This window comes from Calypte anna, chromosome 3 (assembly GCF_003957555.1).
Source record: "Calypte anna isolate BGI_N300 chromosome 3, bCalAnn1_v1.p, whole genome shotgun sequence".
Taxonomy (NCBI): domain Eukaryota; kingdom Metazoa; phylum Chordata; class Aves; order Apodiformes; family Trochilidae; genus Calypte; species Calypte anna.
Window position 1 is genome coordinate 66,968,930 of NC_044246.1, and position 19,469 is coordinate 66,988,398.

Here is a 19,469-nt window from a genome sequence, read left to right on the forward strand (position 1 = left end):
TGGCTGTTTGCTGAGTCTTTGATTACAAATAATTCTTCTGGATGGTGCAGCAATTTGTGTTGTGTACAGAATGAGATCTGTTTCTACTCAAATTTCTCCCAAAGGGCTCCGTACACGTAGAAAATAGGAGGAGCATCAGCAACATTACAGAATGCAGCAAACACAGCCCATGCAAAAGGCAGAAGAGCAGAAAGGAGGAAACTTTGGAGGAGGTAAAGAGGAAATACAGCAACCAAGAGAAAACCATGCTGCCTGAGGAAGAAAAGACAAACTGACAGTTGAGTACATCAGGCATTGCACAAGCAACATGTCTCGGCCATCAGGAAGAAAGCAGGAGAACCACAAAATAGTAAGACATTCTTGTAATGTTAGATTAAAATTGTAAGAACAAGCTACTATGGTAATGATGTATTCTACGCAATCATATTTCTGAATAGCCTGAAAGTACTGAAAGGATGGGGATGAGTCTGCCTGTACGAGGCAGACTGGCAGCAGGCACTGGCCAGCCATTTGAAGAGCTGGGATTGATGGTGATTCAAGTTCCTTCTGAAGTCTGATAAAGAAAGAGAAATGTCAATGGGACTGATTATTTTCTACTCTGGTTGTTATGCTTTACATTTGGCCTGAATTATAGGGTTTTTTTTTCAATACTGTGCTATTTTTTTTAATCTACCTTTTTTTTGTGGGATGGGGGGTGGAGAACAGCTGATGATCTCAACCAGATCAACCATACCTTTGTGAAGGAACAGGAATTTCAGTGTATACTCTGTTGTTCCTATTATAAAAGGACTACTAGCTCATTGCCTTAATTATTTTTCCTGAAACTAAACATTTGACATTAATCTTGGATGCTATTTGACAGTGTTTATCAATGCAAGATATGTATGTGCTGTTACAGGATGCAAGAATGTACCTGAGGAAAGTAGCTGTATCCCAAGGATTGGTATTTCTGACAAGAAGTATCCCTGCATGATCTCAAATGATGATCAAGTCTGGCTCTGTCACAACTGAATAGTGCATGTCAGTGATTACATGTCCATGGACAAAAGTTTCTTGCTTAACAGAACTGTTATTTTTGCTTGCTTTTAATGCAGTAGGAGCTCAAAAGTGTGAAAAAGTTTGATTCTAGCTTGCTTCATTTCCAATTTCCACCTTTTCTGGCAGAGCAGAGAACTTTTTGTATTGACATATGGGGCTCTGGTAGCCCAGCTGTGCAAGGACTATGAAAAAGATGAAGATGTCAACACCTGTTTAGATAGCATGTAAGTACTGCTTAAAATGTTCTACTTTGTCAATAATGCTATTTTTCTATGAGCATGTTACCTTTCAGCTTTATGCCTGTTTTCTTACGAGTTCCAGAACCCTGTCTAGGATTACAGAGAGCACAGGGATAATTTCTGTCAACAGAAATAACACTAATTTGTGAAGGAAGATCAACAATCATCTTTTAAATTCTCAGAAGAAAAGTGTCAGGGTTATTCTGATAGCCTACACTTGTTCTTTGTTGGTCTTTTGGTAAGCTAGTGAAGAATATGAACTTCTAAAGTTTGTCTGTTATTTCTGTTTATTGATTTTCAACTTCCATTTTCACTCTTCCATTTTATTTCTTCATACCCATGTTATCGCACACTAGACAAGCTTTTTGTTTTGCAGTTAAACATGCATTTCTGTGCCCCTCCTGTGTCACCTCCTCATCTAGCTACACGGTGGTTTTGTGACTCGGGCAGCTAAGAAGTAGTCACAATTCCAGGTTGTACAGATTTGGCTTAGGTGTGTCAGTCACAGGCAGCCTCCTTTTGTAATCAATCACTTTCCCTGAGGGAGTGATGCAGGTGTCTGACATGGATCAGAATTGTCCCCAGTGGTGTGTCTTATCCCCCCTCCCTGGGTTAGGGACAAACCATACACAAAAGATCCACAGGGAACTGATTTTTACATGGAAAACTGCTGTGGAAAAGGAAGCTCCTATGTTTATAGGATACTGTCATCCTGATCGTGATTCCTAGGTGTTATAACACTAAAAATAATAACATCACAGAAAATCAGCAAGAAACAAGTTTGGAGCTGAACAAGATGCACCATAATCTTGGGCAGAAGAGTGAGGCTTGTGTTTTCAGTCAAAACAGACATGCAAACGGATTTACAGCAATTACATCAGACAGAATTCTTTAGTATTAATCTGAAAGCTTGCAAACAAGATGTAGTCCAATATCTATTGATAAAAGTGAATACCAATATTGTTGATTTGAGAAAAGAAAAATAATTTGTCCACAAACAAAGAAGGGACAACATCCCTACGATAATTATTTGATATTAATTCCTTATTCAGCTCTGATGATAATAAAACATTAAAAAAAATACATGTGCTTCTCTCTGATGCTATGGTAGAAACTATGAATGTGAAAGTTGTGGAGACAGATTTTGCTCCTTCAGCTTTCATTATTATGGCAGTTTTTATAAAATCTTTTTGGTTTTGTTTTGATAAAGACTTAATAAAATAAGAACAGGTTTCATTAAAGAAATATAGCCATCTTTACTTCTGTAAAGCTGAAACAACCCAGCTAGAGGAAGAAATCTCAAAGATGAGCAGATCTGACACAGTTTGGAATAGTATTCTTAGGTCTCTCTCTCTGTGTACTTATATAATTCGTAGACAGAAAGGTGGTTTTCACAGTAGAAGTGCGAAGTAGCTGCTTGTCAGTTTATTATTCATTTGACTTTGCAGATCTAAGGCATAATAGTTGAAGCAAGTAGTAATGTAAATAACCAATAAATACCTTGCTAACTGCTGATCAGGTTTACCAACATTAATGAAATTGACATGTATGCAATAAATAAATATTTCATTGTTTTCTGATCCATTGTATACTGCAATTTTAAACTTCACACTACCAATACCACTTTTTGGTGTCACAATCACATCAGATCACTTTTTGGCTTCTTGTTGAAGACATAGTACAAAATCAGGAAGAAACTCCATCTAGTTCAGGCTGCTTGAGGGTGTAGGGCCCCTGAAAACCAGGCAGAGACAGACAACTTCCACATAAATGGAAACAAAAAGTTCCCTAAAAACATTTCTCTGTTGAACTACATTCTTTCATAGCATTTGCATCAATTTCTTTTCCTTTTTCAAAAAATGCTTGGAGGTGTAGCTGTTTTGCGCACTATGTGGTTACTCAGATTTGCTAATATGTGAGAGCTGGAATGAATGTTTTATAAATAAACCATCCTTTTTATAGGATTTATAAATAAATCATCCTTTTCTATTTAATTTCTCTGAAATGGCAGTGTTTAAAATACAAAATGAAGGTGGTGTTGTTCTTAAACTGTATTTTAACTAGCAACTTTTTTAGGATTCTTTCTGCAGTGACTAGATGAAGGGAGATAACATGGTAGAAAATAAAAAAGAATTATGGAAGAAGACTGGAAAATGAGGTGAAGATGTGAGAGAATAAAGTGAAAGAGATCAGGTGTGAGCCCATTTCTTATGGCTTTTTTTAGGAACATGTAGGTATTCTCCTGAGAAAGCACAAGAAAAACACAAACATACTAGGGAGATGTTAGGTGGAAAAGAATTTCCTCATTTTGATGTTAACTTTCTTTGTTTTCTTCTTAGGGGATATGGGATTGGTGTAAGGCTGATTGATGATTTTTTAGCTCATTCAGCCGTGAAAAAGTGCCGCAGTTATTCTGAAACTGCAGACACGATTGCACAGGTAAATAAAATTCACATTCTCTGAACTTTCATCAGCTTCAATGATCTTAGATTTTCCTGCCTCTTATCAGCTTGCTCCACAACAGTTACCCACATATTCTGATCTTTCACAATTGTATTATTAATATCTTATCTCCATAATCACACCCATATGTCCACTGGGTGAACCACACCCTTTTCCTTCTCTATAACTTCATATCAACTGGTAGCTGACAGAAGTTGGCTTTGAGAGGAGACATCATCAGTTTCTTTCTTTGTAGCATAGTGCTACATCAGGCTGGGAAAAAAACAAGACTCATCAAACCACAAAAAATATATGTTTAGTCAGATAAGAATTTTGCAGATGGTCTTGGTGATCTAGACAAGAAGTCTGAGTGATTCCTCCTTATGTTTTGAGATGACACCAAAATGGGTGGGTGTGTTGATCTGCTTGAGCGTAGGAAGGTTCTGGGCAAGTTGAATGAGGTTGTATGGGGTTCAGTAAGGTCAAGTGCTAGGTCCTATACTTTGGTCCAAACAATCCCATTCAATGCTACAGGCTTGGGGAAGAGTGGCTGGAAAGCTAACTGGTGGAAAATGAGCTGGGGATGCTGGCTGACACAAGGCTAAATATGAGCTAGCAGTGTGCTCAAATGGCCAAGAAGGCTGACAGCATCCTGGCCTGCATCAGAAGTGATGGAGGAGGAGGAGGAGGGAAGTGATTGTGCCCTGTGATGTGTTTAGTTTTGGGCACCTCACTAGAAGAGGGACATTGAATTGCTGGAGCTAGTCCAAAGAGCAATCAAGCTGGTGAAGAGCCTAAAGAACAAATGCCATAAGGAGAGGCTGAGGGAACTGGGATTGTTTAGTTTAGAGAAGAGAAGGCTGAGGGGAGTACCTGAAAGGAGGTGGTAGTGAGATGGCTGTTGGCCTCTTCTCTCAAGTGAATAACAATAGGACCAGAGGAAATGGCCTGAGGTTGCATCAGGGGAGGTTTAGACTACATATTAAGAAGAATGTCTTTACCAAAAGAATAGTTAGGTGCTGGAATGGGATGCCCAGGGAGGTGGTGGAATCATCATTCCTACAGGTATTAAAAGAATGTGTACTTGTGACACTTCAGGACATGCTCTAGTCAGTGGTTTTTTTGTTGGTTTTTTTGTTTTCTCCTGGATAGAGAGTTGGATGTGGTGATCTTAGAGGTCTTTTGCAACCATGACAAAAAAAAAAAAAAAAATATTTACCACAAGGAGTCATCAGAACCACAGAACTGGTTCACCTGGGGTTTTAGTTTTGTATATGAGTTAAAGACAGTGAACACAAATGGGATACCACCTGTGAAAGGCTGCCAGCCCCTGGCATAAACTGACCTTAAAGTCAGTTGCTAAGCTGAAATTAAAATTATTCTATTCCTAGTAGCTTATGAGGCATTTTGCTATTAGAAGAATTAAAAAGTTTCTTTTTGTTTGCTGCATCTTAAACTAGTTTCCTCTGCTCTTGACAGAGAATGCAGCAAAAAAAAAGATCAATTTTTATCAAACTTCAAACCATACATTCCTTCATTATTTTTTTTTCTAAGAGCATAAGTCCTAACTATTTCATACAAATCTTAAACTTTTATACTCTTACTGCTGCCTTCTGAATCTCCTTAGCATCTCCAGAAACACAGAATTATAGAGTGCCAAGCTGGAAGGGAGATCAATGATCGTCTGATCTTTGATAGGAAGTTACATTCTTAGGTAGGTAGGACTAAAACATCTTAGATGTTTTTTGGCCTTAAAATGGTAATATCAGGAATAAGTTGCAGGATCTTCTGCAAAAGTCAGTGAGAAGAAGAAATCTAAGAAAGTGGTAGCAGAGAAGAAATGTAACAAAAGAAAATGAGTGTAACATATTCATCACTATCCACAACTCAAATAATAAAATTAAAATGATAAAATAAGAATGTGCACTTTTGCCTTCTTTGATGGAAACTTCTCTTTTATTGAGTAGTCTTTCAAACTGTTGTCAAACGAGAAAGATATAGGATAAAATTCAGAGGCAGTACATGGGTTATAAATATGTATTTTTGCCCCCTTGGATTATGGTCCAAAATCACAGAATCATCCAGGTTGGAAAGGTCCTCTGAGATCAAGTCCAACCGCTGATCCACTACTACTGTGGTTGCCAGACCATGGCACTGAGTGCCACATCCAGTCTCTTCTTAAAATCCACCATGGATGGAGAACCCACCACTTCCCTGGGCAACCCATTCCAATGCCTGATCCCCCTCTCTGTAAAGACTTTTTTCCTAATATCTAACCTAAACCTCTTAAGCAGAGCTTAAGTCCATGCCCTCTTGTCTTACTGATGGCTGCCTGGGAGAAGAGCCCAACCCCCCCCCCGGCTACACCCTCTTTTCAGGGAGTTGTAGAGAGTGATGAGGTCTCCCCTGAGCCTCTTCTTCTCCAGGCTGAACAGCCCCAGCTCCCTCAGCCTCTCCTCATAGAGGAATTAATAAAATGAGTCCCTCTGCACTGAGTTCCCATGGTGCTCACTGACTTCTTACTTTGGTGCTGTGATTTTGTGTATTGACAGTCAGGACTGAATAAAAATAAAAAATTGATTTGGAATCAGCAAAAGATAGTGAGACCTTTAAAGCATCTTGCTCTTCCCAGACACTTACTATGGAAAAGTACTAAGAATGAAAAGTATGCTAGCAAAAATGTTATTTTGGCTGCTTTTCCCCTTTTAAGCAGATTAATGCTGATTCTTCATTTATCTTGTTTTTATGTCACCTGAAATAATGGTTTCAATTTTTTTAACAGTCTGTATTATCACTTTGCAATATTACTTACATGTGCAATGTTTTGCAGTGAAAAGTCCTTGGTACTATAGAAAGGGACAGAGAAGTTAGCAGCTTGCTAAATATTTCAGTAATTCTAGACTGTATTTGAACACCATCAAAATATTAATGAATTTTATGCTTGAGAGAGATGGGACGCTGGTTGAGACTTTGAAATAGGACAGTAGTACTTTTTCTTTCACTCTGCATGGATTTCTTCTTTAACTTTAAGCTATATATAATCCCACAGAGCTGCAAGTGACATTTCCAAAGAAAAGATTTTGCTTTACATGGGTCTCATTTTGATGGTGAACATGGGAATGTTTTAATGTACATGTCTAAATACTCCTTTTTCTTCCATTTCATATAGATAGAAATGAGATGGGTTTATGGATGCAGCTTTCAAAACTGCTCATTCATTCTACTTCCCTGTCTCTTGGAATCACAAAAACAAAAACAAAAACAAAAAAAACCTCAAAAGACCTTTGTTTTACCCTCTGAGAAGCTGTGTACGGTACTTTAAGGGGATTTGCATTCACTCATAGTCTGTTTTTTTATTTTTAAATTACATTCATATCTACTAATTGTATTACTCGTCTATGTACTCAAATATTTTCATTGGCTGAGATTTTTTTTTTTTATTTTTACTTTATAGCTTTGCAATTTTGCCTTATTTGGTGCTCCAACACAAACTAGCTACTGGCTTTGCATAGTTTCGATGAGAGTTTTACACAGGAAATTCTAACAATAGAATTTGGACAGACTCATCATACCATAAGGCAGAGCACAGCCGAAAGGAAACCGAAAGCATATAAGGGCCTAGCGTGGTTAACTAGTTTTTGTTCTTGTAACAAAGACTTGAAGTTTGACAGAGCAGCAGATCTGTAGCAGAAAAAGAGTTAAGAGAATTTAAATGAGAAAACTGGGTTTTCGCAGACAAGAAGAAATAGTAGACAGGGAAAAAGCACAGCTAATTGAGCAGAAGTTTCCTATTTATTCGTGCATTCGTATTTTAATGGACATTAGAGTTGATGCAAAATCTAACTTTTCCAAGAGAAAATTTTGTTTCTGCTGTTTGTTTTTTTCCCAGTTTGTTTTGGATAGTGTTGACAATAGGTTTTCCCTCTTTCTGAGCTGCAGTGCTTGCTGCTGAACTTTAATTTAAGGACCATATTAATACAAACCAGCTTTTGTAATAGCTTCTTGAAGGGTTAAATTTGACAAAACCTGATTCCCACTGAAAACGTAGGATCAAACTGGCTTTTATTTTTGTCTGGTTTTGTAGAAGGATTCCAGCATCCACATGGCAATTGCATTAAGTCACAAGCTTTTTGGTAAGGCAGCACAATTAAGAGTAACACAGCCCTGGAAACAAGGGCCAGTGAGAGACTTAGGCTCCTACCAGCCACATGCTCCAGCACTTAATGTTCAGCATCTGCTCTTGGAGGTGGAGATGCTCTCAGAAGAGTTACCTGTGTACATGAAGTGCTGGGTAAGGATAAGGAGATGAGACTGCACTTTGGTTTTGCCTCTCCATGATAAAGTAGCTGGGCAACACTCCTGTTCAAGTGGTCCAGATTACTCAGGTGCAGGGCTTTGAGCTCTGAGCTGAGGAAGGGGTGTGCCAAAATCCCAAAGTGGGGTCCCTTTTTATTCTCACCTTTCCCACTGCCAGCAATGTTTTAGCCTCTGTGTTCCCGCTGTTATATCACAATGGAGACCTCATGCATACATCAGCCCACTTGTTTCCCGTATTTCTTGATCAGCTTATTAACCTATATAGTGTCCTTGCCTTTGCATCCCTACTTGCTTTGATTTTTCTGGGGTACCAGTGAGGAAGGTGGAAAAACAGTTTTGGGACAGTGAGAACATTCTGTTAGGTGGTGTCTTTTCTAACTGTGTGTGTAGTGAGGAGAGGGGGGTCTGGGTGGTAGATATGGGGCATCTCTCATAAAGAGAAAAGTGGAGAAATGGGGAGGGTTGTATAGCCTAGAAGTAAATAGTCACTATACCAGGAGAGGAGGTCAGAGAAAGTATGTGCAGGACATGGTGTCAGATATGCATGCTGTTATGACTTTCATTTTGGCAGTGTTGCTGCTGCGTTTGAAGCTGCAGCAGGTACATTTAGGCAAATCATATCTAAGGCTGCTACAAAGTATATCAGCAGGGTTAAAAAACTTTTAAAACTTTTGCTTAAAGGCTGCAAGTTCTTCAAAACACACTGAGGAAATGCTAAGCAGACAGTGAAAATAACTCTTGCATTTTATTTTAAAAAAGACTAATGGTCTGTAAATGCAGATATACATATAATTTTTTTCTGCTGAAGAAGCACAATGAGTATAAGAACAGCTGGGCAGAACATCCTGGTTTGTTGATAAGAGGGAGACTGGCAGTAAAATACTGCATAAAAGCCTGCCCAGTCACCCCAGGGGAGGAAACTTGGCAGAAACTTTATTCTTCTTTTATACAGTGTTTTTAATGACTCTGGACACCCTGTGTGAGAGCCACATGGTGAATTCCAAGTGGGTGAGGTAAAGCATAGGGCTAGGGGGTGAAACACATTTTGTCAGGAGCACTGATTGTGCAGTCACTTGTGTTGCCTGCTGGTTCCTCTTGCTACAGACATTAAGTTTCCCAAGATATTTGAAAAATTAAAATCCACATGCTGCAAAAATATTTTCTTGTCTTAAAATGGGGAATTTCCTTCCAGACTCTGTCATACACTGTGTAAAGGCCAGTACAAACGATATTACATAGCTGTATAGGCTGCATTGAGTGTCTGAAATCCACTGAAAACAGGACCTTTATACCTTCACAAAGAGAAATTCCCAGTGGGAATCATAATACCAAGTACCCTAAACAGGCACAATATCAGTGATGTATTTTCATTATCATAATAAAGAACTAACAACTGGTTAAATTTCGAAAAGACATTTTATTTTTTAACAAAATCACAGAAATGCTGAATCATTTGGCAATTTCAGATTTTTGGTTCTTTACACTTTGGCTGTAAGATCTGTTTGAAAAACTACCTGGCATCTCATTGTCAGTGGAGGTCACTGCTCCATGTCCCAGGCAGATATCTCAGGGACTAGAAGACCAGGTCTGATTGCTGTGACTATCCATGGTGTTCTAGGTGCAACAAAAGTCCAAAGACACTGAGATGCCTTAAGTGACAACTGGCTCCTCAAAATAATAATGTGCCTGCAAATGGCCTGGAAATGACCTGGAAGAAAAATCTTCCCTTTCTATGGACTGTCAGAAAGCCACACACTTGTTCTATTAGTATACTCACACCTTTTAAGTGGAGTTCCTTTATGATAGTCTCTTGATTTACATAGGACGAGCATACTATAGCACCTTTGACGTAGTATATTGTTAAAAGCCTCTTGTAAAAGTTGTTATTAATATCTTGTTGTTGTCAGCTCTTGATTCAGGGCCAGCAACTTTAGTAGAGCATGAACCCTATGTGTCATGAAGGACATGATACCCTCGCAGCATTTTCACCCATGTAGGGAAATAATTTCATTCCATCCTTTTGGAAAAAGTTTGTAACTGAGAGAGAATGTGAAGAAGAAAGAGGCCATTGAGCAAAAAGTATAGAGATGAAACCAACTAGAAGTATGCTGTATTACCAGGGTATAAAAAAATCTGAAAATGTATTTGATTTTATGGCATTTCCTTTCTGTCTACCACATCCAGAGCCGTCTCTCTTTCTTCATTGGTTTCTTTCTGGCCTTCTTCAACTAGCCTGTGAATTGTGCTATAATGTTGTTTGCTGCTGTTAAAAGAGTAGAGTTGGGAAGCATCTTCCCATGCCTGAAAAGCTGGCAGAGGAATCACTTCTGGTTCCTTGTTCTCAAAAAAACACTTCAGGTTTCTGTCGCTTAGCTTGGTGGCATAGAGCTGGAAAATCTGCTCCAGTTGCTCCTTCTCCTTCTCCATGTACACCTTCCAGAACATCAGCTGGAGGTGGCTGACTTTGGATTGGCAGCTGGCACAGCAAGTGATTAGCAGAGAGAGAAGAGCTGCAGTAACTATCACACACCAACCTAAAATCTGGGAAAATGAAAGAAACAAGTTTTGGGTTAAAAAGACCCAAGTGAAAATACTACCTATGGTACCCTGCTGTGGGCCTCTCATCCTACTTCACATTCAGCATTATTAGTAATGAGGTTTCCATATGGGGACCAGAGAAGCAGAAGACATCAAGATTGAGGCTTTTCAATAGCACTCATTTTGATGTCTGCTTCTCAGGAAGGCAAAAAATGGATGATTTTTACACTGGAAGATAAAACTCTCAAGAAAAGTCTGACTGTCTCTCCCTTCTGTTTTATAACAAGGGGAACTTGGATAACAACATCTGAGCAGACACGTCCAGTACAAGAGCAGTTCAGGTTCAGGGACAGATGATCTCAAATCAGACCTCAACCACAGTACTGTGTATGAGGGAAAATCTAAGGGAGACCTATATGATCAATGAAATAATATTATGACTCAATAGTGATGCACAAAAAACAGAACAAACCTGAGAGCAGAAATAATTTAGGAGGGATATCAATGAGATTATACTGCAAACTGTAACTGTTTGGCATGGAGTGTATTTGTACTTCTCACTGAGTTCTGTCACAAAAAGAGGAAAGTGTATAGGGAGTATAAAATGTCACAATCACTTGATGGCAAATGGTTTTCTGTCTCCTGAAGATGTTAAATAAAATTACCTGGCAAAAAATTAGGATTAAGACACAATTCTGAATTGTGATGAATTACAAGGGCAAAAGGAGTATCTTTTGTTCCAGATCAGTCAACCTTTTAGACTGTGACCATATTTAGAAGTGTTGTTTTCAGATTTCTTTTTCATTTTAAAAACCAAACAGCAACTAGAACTGGTTTGACATTAATTAGCAAACAAGAATGTACAAGATAGTCTTAAATTTAAAAAGCTTTCTCAAAATTCCTTTATCAGGAGGTTCACTGAAATCTAAGATGTTCCTGTTAACTTTTTTTGACTTTCAAGAATCAGTCCATTGCAATGGAAAAAAAATTATGCTAAAAGTAGTTTAAATTTATCTTTTTGCCCAGTCCATTTTGCCAATGTGAGAATGCTGGGAGGAGAGGGCTCAGTAAATAAGAAATATCAAGTGCATTGGCATGTCTGTGTTGGCTCTGGAATACAGCCCAGTTCATCTACACACTGACTAGAAACAGATGCTGAGATTCTGTATTTTCAGTTAACTTTCTTTGGCTGATTTTTTTTTTTTTTTTACCAACCTCAGAATTTGACAAAGTTGTGTTAGGAACATATTAAAGGAAAGGGCTAATTCCAGGATGATACCAAGGGCAGAGGGTGGAAAAATGTGCTTGAAATTGTTATTGTGGGGTGTGGTATTTTAAGGAGAGAAGAGGTGTGAACACAATTTTTTCATGCCTGGTACCACTGAGCTAGCTGATAGTTTTACCTACCTACTCTACTGCAGTGAGTAACATTTGCCAAAAAAAAAGTACCAAACCAACAACAAAAAGTTGTTCTCAAGCAGTGGAAAAAATTCCAGTGTGAAACACATCTTCTAGGTTTCACAGGCCCATATCCACTGTAACTAATTTCCCATGCTTTAGTGGTGATGATCTGGAGAGCTGTAACCTTTCTCATGTGCACTCTTGCAGTGATGTTTAAAAATGCAAATATAAATCTGTATTTAGCTGTGGCAAGATAGAAAGCTTTATCAGGCAAGTATATGAAACAGAGAAGCTCAGCAAACAATTATTTTCACTGGTAAGAAGGAACAGTTTTGCAGGGTTTTTTTGTTCGTTTGTTTGGTTTGATTTTTTTTTTCCTCCAGTCACTTTGTACTATCTGATTATTTCTGTGGGTATTTGAGAAACTGCTGGGTTTAGCAGCTTTTCACTTTTTTGCAGCTTGGAGTCTGAACTCATGTTTTCTTATGCTAGAAACTGAGTCACTGTACCGTCACTATTTCCTATACATACAACTTAAAATCTTAAGCACTATTTGTTATTTCCTTCTAAAACTCTGAAATAGATTGCTTTGTCTGCAGTGCAGGATTTGTCTGCATTACACTCCATTTTGCTTGAGGACTTGAAGAGAAAACTGTCTCTTGGGGAGGAAATGGTTCCATATGAATATAACTGTCTGACAAAAACTTGCTGGCTCCACAGAGTGTTTTTTCCTGTCTGCTGATAATCATCTTTCTGTCATTTTGTGTAGCCTTTTTTTCTTTTTTTTACTTTGTTTTCATTTTTTTGTGCCTGAATTCGTTTACAAGGCAGTGAGCAGAACTGTATCACATGAATAAATCACAATGTAGTAAAACCTCAGCTTTGCGTGTTTTATTTTATTTCACTTGTTTTTATTTCACTTGTTTTATTTTAGTGTTTCTTCCTTGATTCAAGGAGGACAAAAACATGCTCTCCCATAGCATCATGAACATGAGGGATGCAGACAGAAACATTTTATGTAAGCAGTCACAAATCTATCGCAGATCTTATTTTACAGTATTTTTCTGTTGTTAATGACCAAGGATTTCATTACAGTATCATGATGGTATAAAATAGGAGAGCACAGTATGCATTTTTTATTAGGACAGACACCCTTTAATGGTGTGACATTTGTTAATTCAGCCTCCTAAACAATGCAGTAGTTTTTCATCTCTAGAGAAATCTTAATTCAGGAAGAAGGCTTTATGTTACCTAGTCTTATTGATCTGCCATCAGTGGAGGGGACCCCCCAAGAAGTATGGCACAGCACAAGCTGAACTAAAAGATGGATTGATTGTATTTTTGTGTGGCTGCACCATGCCAAAATCTTTGTTTCTGTGAAATCAATGGTTTTACATTAGCATCTGTCATCAGGATCTTTCACAGACAAATCACAGCAGCAATACAAAGTGTATAATACTCTGTCTTTTTCTTACCTGGGACTGTGCTTGAAGAGTTTGCTTCAGTTCATCACTCTCTGAAAAGGGCATGGAGCTTTTGTCACAGGCTACCTTGTGCAGCTCTTCAATGCACTTTGCTGATTTGCTGTGGCAAACTGCATTTAGGTAGGCAGGATTTTTCAAACCGCTCATGGCACATTGATAAAAAGTCCCGTTGAGCAAAGCCACAGAAAGCCACATCACTGGGGCTACCAGAGCATTTAGAGTGATTTGTCCAAAGATATAGAAGAAATGACAGGTATTCCCTCTGGGGAATATTTTTCTGGGATTCACCCAGCAGCCTGTAAATAGTTTCCAGGTCTTGCTGTTCAGGAAATACCCAATAACTAGCAAAACAAGAGCTGGGGAGAAAAGAAATACCAAACTGTACCTGAAGTTTTCATTGCTGCAGGGGCATCTGAAAGCAACAAAAGAAAACACACGTTCACCTCCCATTGTCAGCAGCGCCATAAAACTGTAACCTATGGCAGTTTTCTTGTTCGTGAAGAATTTCAGGATCGTTTGGAAACCATCCATGTTTGCTATCACAGAAGTCAAAATCAGGACACCTTTATCTTCAGTCGTAGCAGTCTGTTGTGGTGTAGCAGGGGAGAGCTCTCCAGAGGAGGAGCAGCAGGCTGCCTGCCTGCCTTGTTGCTCACTGCATAGAGAATGCTGTGATGTCACTGTCTGGACAAACGAGCTCACAGGGGACCTCTCCACTAGCAGAGCAGATGTTGCACATTGACATTAACAGTCGAGGGTAGCAGAAGGAAAGTAAGCAATGCTCTGGGTAATCAAATTAAGGTTTGATTCTGGTGGTTTTAGTCTTGGCGGGTTGTTGGGGTTTTTGTGACCGCAGATGGAGATGGGGGTAAAAATGCCTGCTCACCGGTTGCTGGAGCTTTTAAGCTGTGATTGTCTATGTTGCTGGCAGTGCTGTGAAGGACCTTGTATAGCTGCTAACCCTCCCAGGGGATTATAACACAACTGAAAGCAGATGAGAGGTAGCAGTAAAACCACTTTGTGTGGGATTGTAAATGCAGGAAGATCAAAGACAGAGTAAGCAGCCTTCTGATGTACTTCTGTGGAGCAACACACTGTCCCCCCCTGACTAAGCAGCTCTGCCATGTCAACACCAGCCAACATTGTCCTTGCTTTAGGACCCACAGGCTGCCACCCCCCACAAGGGCAGTGGTCCCAACATTGTTCCTGCTTCAATAGGAAGTGCAGTAGTCTGAGACAGTCTGGCACTTTCTGACCTTGTCTCCTGGAGCAGTGAGTTGAAACAATTGGGGACCTTCTTGTCCTGGTGCAAATGCAGTGAGCTGGGACAATTAGGCACTCCCTAAATGCACCTAGAACTCCTGTTGCCTGGGAAAAGTATCTGAGACCTCTCCTGTTTGGACCACAGGCTCACTCTGATAGTTGCTGAAGAACACCTGACTTGAACTGTGGCCACAAGGGAATAATACTGACCAAAATAATCATCTTGTGACGTTATTGATCCTAAAATGAGACCCTTTGGAGCTGTTTTGGATCACAGCAGATTGCTACCCTGTGTCTCACAAAGGAAGCTGGTTGATCCAATGGAGAAGACAGAGTAGCCCTCTATTTCTTATTCTGCATCAAAAATTTTGAATTACAGTAATTTACTGTAAATCAATCTTTTGGACATCAATAGAAAAAATACTTTACTACAGCTTCTTCTTGTGCAGTTCAAATATCATTAGAAACCAAAGTTTATTAACATCTTATCATAGGCTAGCCTCTGTATCTGTGCGTGTGTTTGTGTGTGAGCCATTCAGTTTAGAAACTATTATATCTTTAACCACCAAACCACTGTATTTGATCACAAAAAAGTGCTGATTGTTGATGAACTAAGAGTTGGTATTACATATTGCTAAGAAATCATGTAACCTTATTTCATTACTTGTTATAAGTGTCAATCAATCTCAAATTGTTGCTATTCCAAACCATACAGAGAATTATGTGTGACAGCAGAATACTGAAATCCACACATCTTAACCCTTTAGTCAGAAATTGTTGACCAAGTATGGGACAAGGTGTGGATTCCTCTGAGGAGTTTAGAAATCAAGGGGGTCCATTCTGAATCTCATTACTCAATTGGAGGGCCTTCCTCATTTTTTTCCCTGATCCCTGTGCGAATTGCTCCAACTCCATCTTGATTCCATCACCTCCATATCTATATAAATCATTCCCTCATGATCCCTGTGTAAATCTCTCCAGTCCAGTTCCAAATCCTAAACACTCCTTCCACAGTAACACGGATCCAGATTTCTGTCTCTGGCTTAAGCTAATCACAGAAGAGGTGAATCTAGTTTGATTTGCAGTCTGTCTCAGGATGCTAATGATCCTAAAGTTTGCATGCAACAGACTGAAGCAGCAGTCTCATCCTTTTGCAGGTTGCTTTCAAGATGTACCTTGGGGTCACTCCCAGTGTGAGCTGCCTCAGTGCCGCAGGAAATGAATTCTCCTTAATCCTGGACAAAAACCCACTAGTGGACTTTGTGGAGGAGCTGCCAGCAGAACGAGCATCACTTTGCTACAGCAACCTTCTCTGTGGGGTGATTAGAGGTGCCTTGGAAATGGTAAGGAAGCGCCCATCTGCTTTCTCCCTTCTTTGTTAATGTGTAGAGGCACAGGGAAGCAAAATCACTTGCTCATTTAAATTAAGGGAATTCAATAGTGGCTATTTTCACTCGAAGAATAAATGTCTGTATGTAAATAAAAGAAGGCCAGACTGATCCTAGGTCCTGGGGGAAGAAGCACACAGGCTAGCTCGTGTCCACATGGTCTCTGCTTGGCTCTTTGGTGGGTGGCAATGGTCCAAAGGCTGGGTGAGATCAGGGAGCCCCCTAACACATGCTGTGTGGATGCAAGGGGCGTTCTGGACTCCTCTGCTGCTCCTTGAGCTCATCTCACTTTTCTGCATAGGTGTAAGCAGTGTAAGTTATCCCTGATTCTTTCCAAATACTTGAAGATAAATAATATTCTGAGGTTACCACAGAGCTTGCTGAAAGGGAGAACAAAGTGTGGATGAGAACAAAGCTAAAACAAAAGCATTGGAAGTGTATTAGATGGTATTCAAAATTTTATCCGTAAATTTGAGACTTTTGCAGAAGAATATACAAAGGGCATAATTTGAAAGTCTCCGAGTTCATAGAACCATAGAATGTTCGGGGTTGGAAGGGACCTCTTGAGATTGTCTAGTCCAAACCCTCTGCCAAAGCAGGAGAAAAGTTGTATACCTTCTGTAGCATTTTCGAGGAGATAACTTTTGGGCTGCTTTGTGTTTCTGTCAATATATAATTTATCACGTATTTCACAAAAAAAAAAAAAAAAAGGTGCACAAGTATTATTTATGTATGCCAGAACTACAGAATTTGATACGAGACTAATTAACAAAAGTATTATATCATAAATATTAGTGTGTGATCAGAAAATGTTGTGATCACAAAATCATCAAGTACACAATTTAGGTTCTCGAAAGAAAACGAAGTACTGGAATGAAGGGTAGTGTATTAGAGAAATTCCAGGGTATATAAACTTCCTTTTTGTAAACTTGGTTGGGAAAAATACTTTAAAATAATCTAGGACTCTGTTTCTTGTGAACGGTGAGAAAGGGGGTCCCCTTGTGGTAAGAGAGAGAGAGAGAGGCAAAGCTCCCTAAACTGGAAAGAGAAGAAAACCTGGGCATTTCTTTGCTTAACTGATCAGATGTTATTCCTTCTAGGTTCACTTAGCAGCAGAAGTCACCTTCCTCCAGGACAGGCTGAAGGGCGATGCTGTGACAGAAATAGGAATTACGTTTTTAAGGAAGGCTGAAGACAGAAAGCACAAAAGAAATAAATGAAAAAAGTACTGGAGGGAATCCTTGCTGGGGGATGTTTTGCAACTTTCTTTTTTCAAGAAGGCATGCAAGGTAAAAATGGCTTCCCTGATCCAGCTGCACCAGTCATGCATTTGAAAGGTGAAGAGTGCTGGGCAACAAAGAGGAGGAGCAGAGCGGTGGGAGAACAATGTTAATGACCATGACACAACATAAAAGATGAGAACAGCCTGCCCTTCCTTCTCACATCACCATGCCCAGTGGAAGTTTTATCTCAGTATCTGTTGCTCGTTGGATGCATAATATTCATTTGGACACCAACTGTTTTCCCCTTGTGTTTGTGGGTAACATTTTGAAGCATGGCTGCTAAGAGGTGCTTTTTTCCCCTGGTTGTTTGTGGTTGAGAATAATGAATTCCTTTGCTGTGGCTGCTGCATGCCAGGTGTCTCTGGCAGGTGCCTGTTTTGATGCGCAATGGTTTGTCATTCATTGTCCTTCACATCAGTCATCCTGCTGCCTTTGAAACCAGAGAGTAATGTGCCTTCACTGATGGCAGGAGCTGGTTCCTTTTGGCTCTTTCAGGCCCCAAATGCAGTTTTGTTGGCAGATCTGTTCAGCTCAGTGTGTTTGTCAAGCTGCAGCCACTGATGACTGCAGCAGTGCTTGTGGTGCTTCAAGGTATGGGCCTTTTCGTGCCAGTCTTCTCTTCAAGAGCACTGATCTTACAACCTGAACAAAGCACGGTTTGTTAATATGTAGTTACTGTGGATCTGTATTTAACTTAAGGAAACCTGAATAAAAATTCAGAGGTAGCCACACAACTGGTTTGCTGATCATTGTGTCTGTTCTTTCTTGACCTCTGTCACCGGCCGCTGAATATCTTCCTCATGGTAGCAGATTTCTGGTACCACAACATGACTGAGAAGTACAGAAACAGCAGCCTTGCAGAGACCTGAGTTACATGAAAGGTTTAGTGTTGTCCAGTGTAACAAAAGATCCTGGGTAGGAGTGGGACAAAAACTTCCTCCTGGAGGCACAAGTAACAAATTGGATATCTTTTACTCTGTTATCATCAAGTTTCACCAAGTTTTTCCTTCTTGGAAGGACAAGATCACTGTCCAAGTCGATTATTTTTTTGATAAAATTAATGCTTTTTATAATTCTTTTCTCCATACCAAATGAGATCTTTTTTCCTCCCTGCTCTCCCCCCCTTTGTATGTGTTACCTTTTCAGTTTATAAGAAGAAAAACTCAAAACTGGTATTTTTTATTCTTATCATTAATTATTCTTTGACAAGAACTTTATCAATTGCTCATATGGATTGTGGATTTTAATGTCCTTAAGTATGTAGCTGCACTATAAATTATTGTTATAAAAAGGTTCATCTATACCACCATGTCTTACCCCTCAAGGCACGCTGGTTTGTGTTTAGACTCCATTTTGGTCAATTCAAACACCATATTGGGCAGGGGCATCCAGGTGTAGCTCAGGTACTGATGCCAGGGCCAAACCCCAGTAATTAACATCATATATTAAAAGAAAAACACCAAATGACAAAATCATTATGTATTTTTCAGAAAAAAACTGAAAACTATATAGGTAGAATATAAACAGAAAATGTAATGTTGGTATGTTTTTCCTGCAGCATTCAAATGCATACTTTTTTCCACGCATTTGTATGGAACTGAGCAGTAGGGCTAATTAAGGCCTGCTGCTTGATCAAGATTGAGTAGTGATAAAGAAAATTGATCAACATGAAAGGTTTCAGTTTCACTGTTATTACCTAAAGCGTCTGAGCACTCAGGGGTAAAATGGCTGAAATCTTTTCACTCATCTCTTCAAACCGATAAGTAGCTGATGTCATTTCGATGGACTCAGCCTAAAAAAGACTCTGAAGACACCTTATAGCTTCCTTCCAGTACCTGAAGGGAATCTACAGGAAGGTTTCAGAGGGAATTTTCATGAGAGTGTCCAGCAACAGCACAAGGGGAAGTGGTTATAAAGTGAAGGAGAATAGGTTTATCTTAGACACTAGGAAGAAGTTCTTCAGTAGAAGGGTGATGAAATTCTGGAACAGATTTCCCAGAGAAGTTGTGGATGCCCCCTCCCTGGATGTGTTCAAGGCCATGCTGGATGAGGTGTTGAGTAGTAACCTTGTCTAGT

General features: G+C 39.4%; 2 protein-coding genes across 2 annotated transcripts; one reads left to right on the top strand and one right to left on the bottom strand.

Moving 5' to 3' along the window:
- The first annotated feature begins 307 nt into the window (after positions 1-307).
- On the top strand, positions 308-17,632 carry TRAPPC3L (trafficking protein particle complex 3 like). The gene is made up of 5 exons (XM_008497349.2): positions 308-349; positions 1,165-1,262; positions 3,617-3,716; positions 15,880-16,065; positions 17,211-17,632. The coding sequence occupies exons 1-5, from the start codon at positions 308-310 to the stop codon at positions 17,328-17,330; spliced, it is 546 nt and encodes a 181-aa protein (XP_008495571.2). The 3' UTR covers positions 17,331-17,632.
- CALHM5 (calcium homeostasis modulator family member 5) lies at positions 9,434-13,990 on the bottom strand. The gene is made up of 2 exons (XM_008497348.2): positions 13,451-13,990; positions 9,434-10,577 (listed from the first exon to the last, which is right to left on the bottom strand). Exons 1-2 carry the CDS (start codon positions 13,988-13,990, stop codon positions 10,188-10,190), a joined length of 930 nt encoding a protein of 309 aa, XP_008495570.1. The 3' UTR covers positions 9,434-10,187.
- Positions 17,633-19,469: the final 1,837 nt, after the last annotated feature.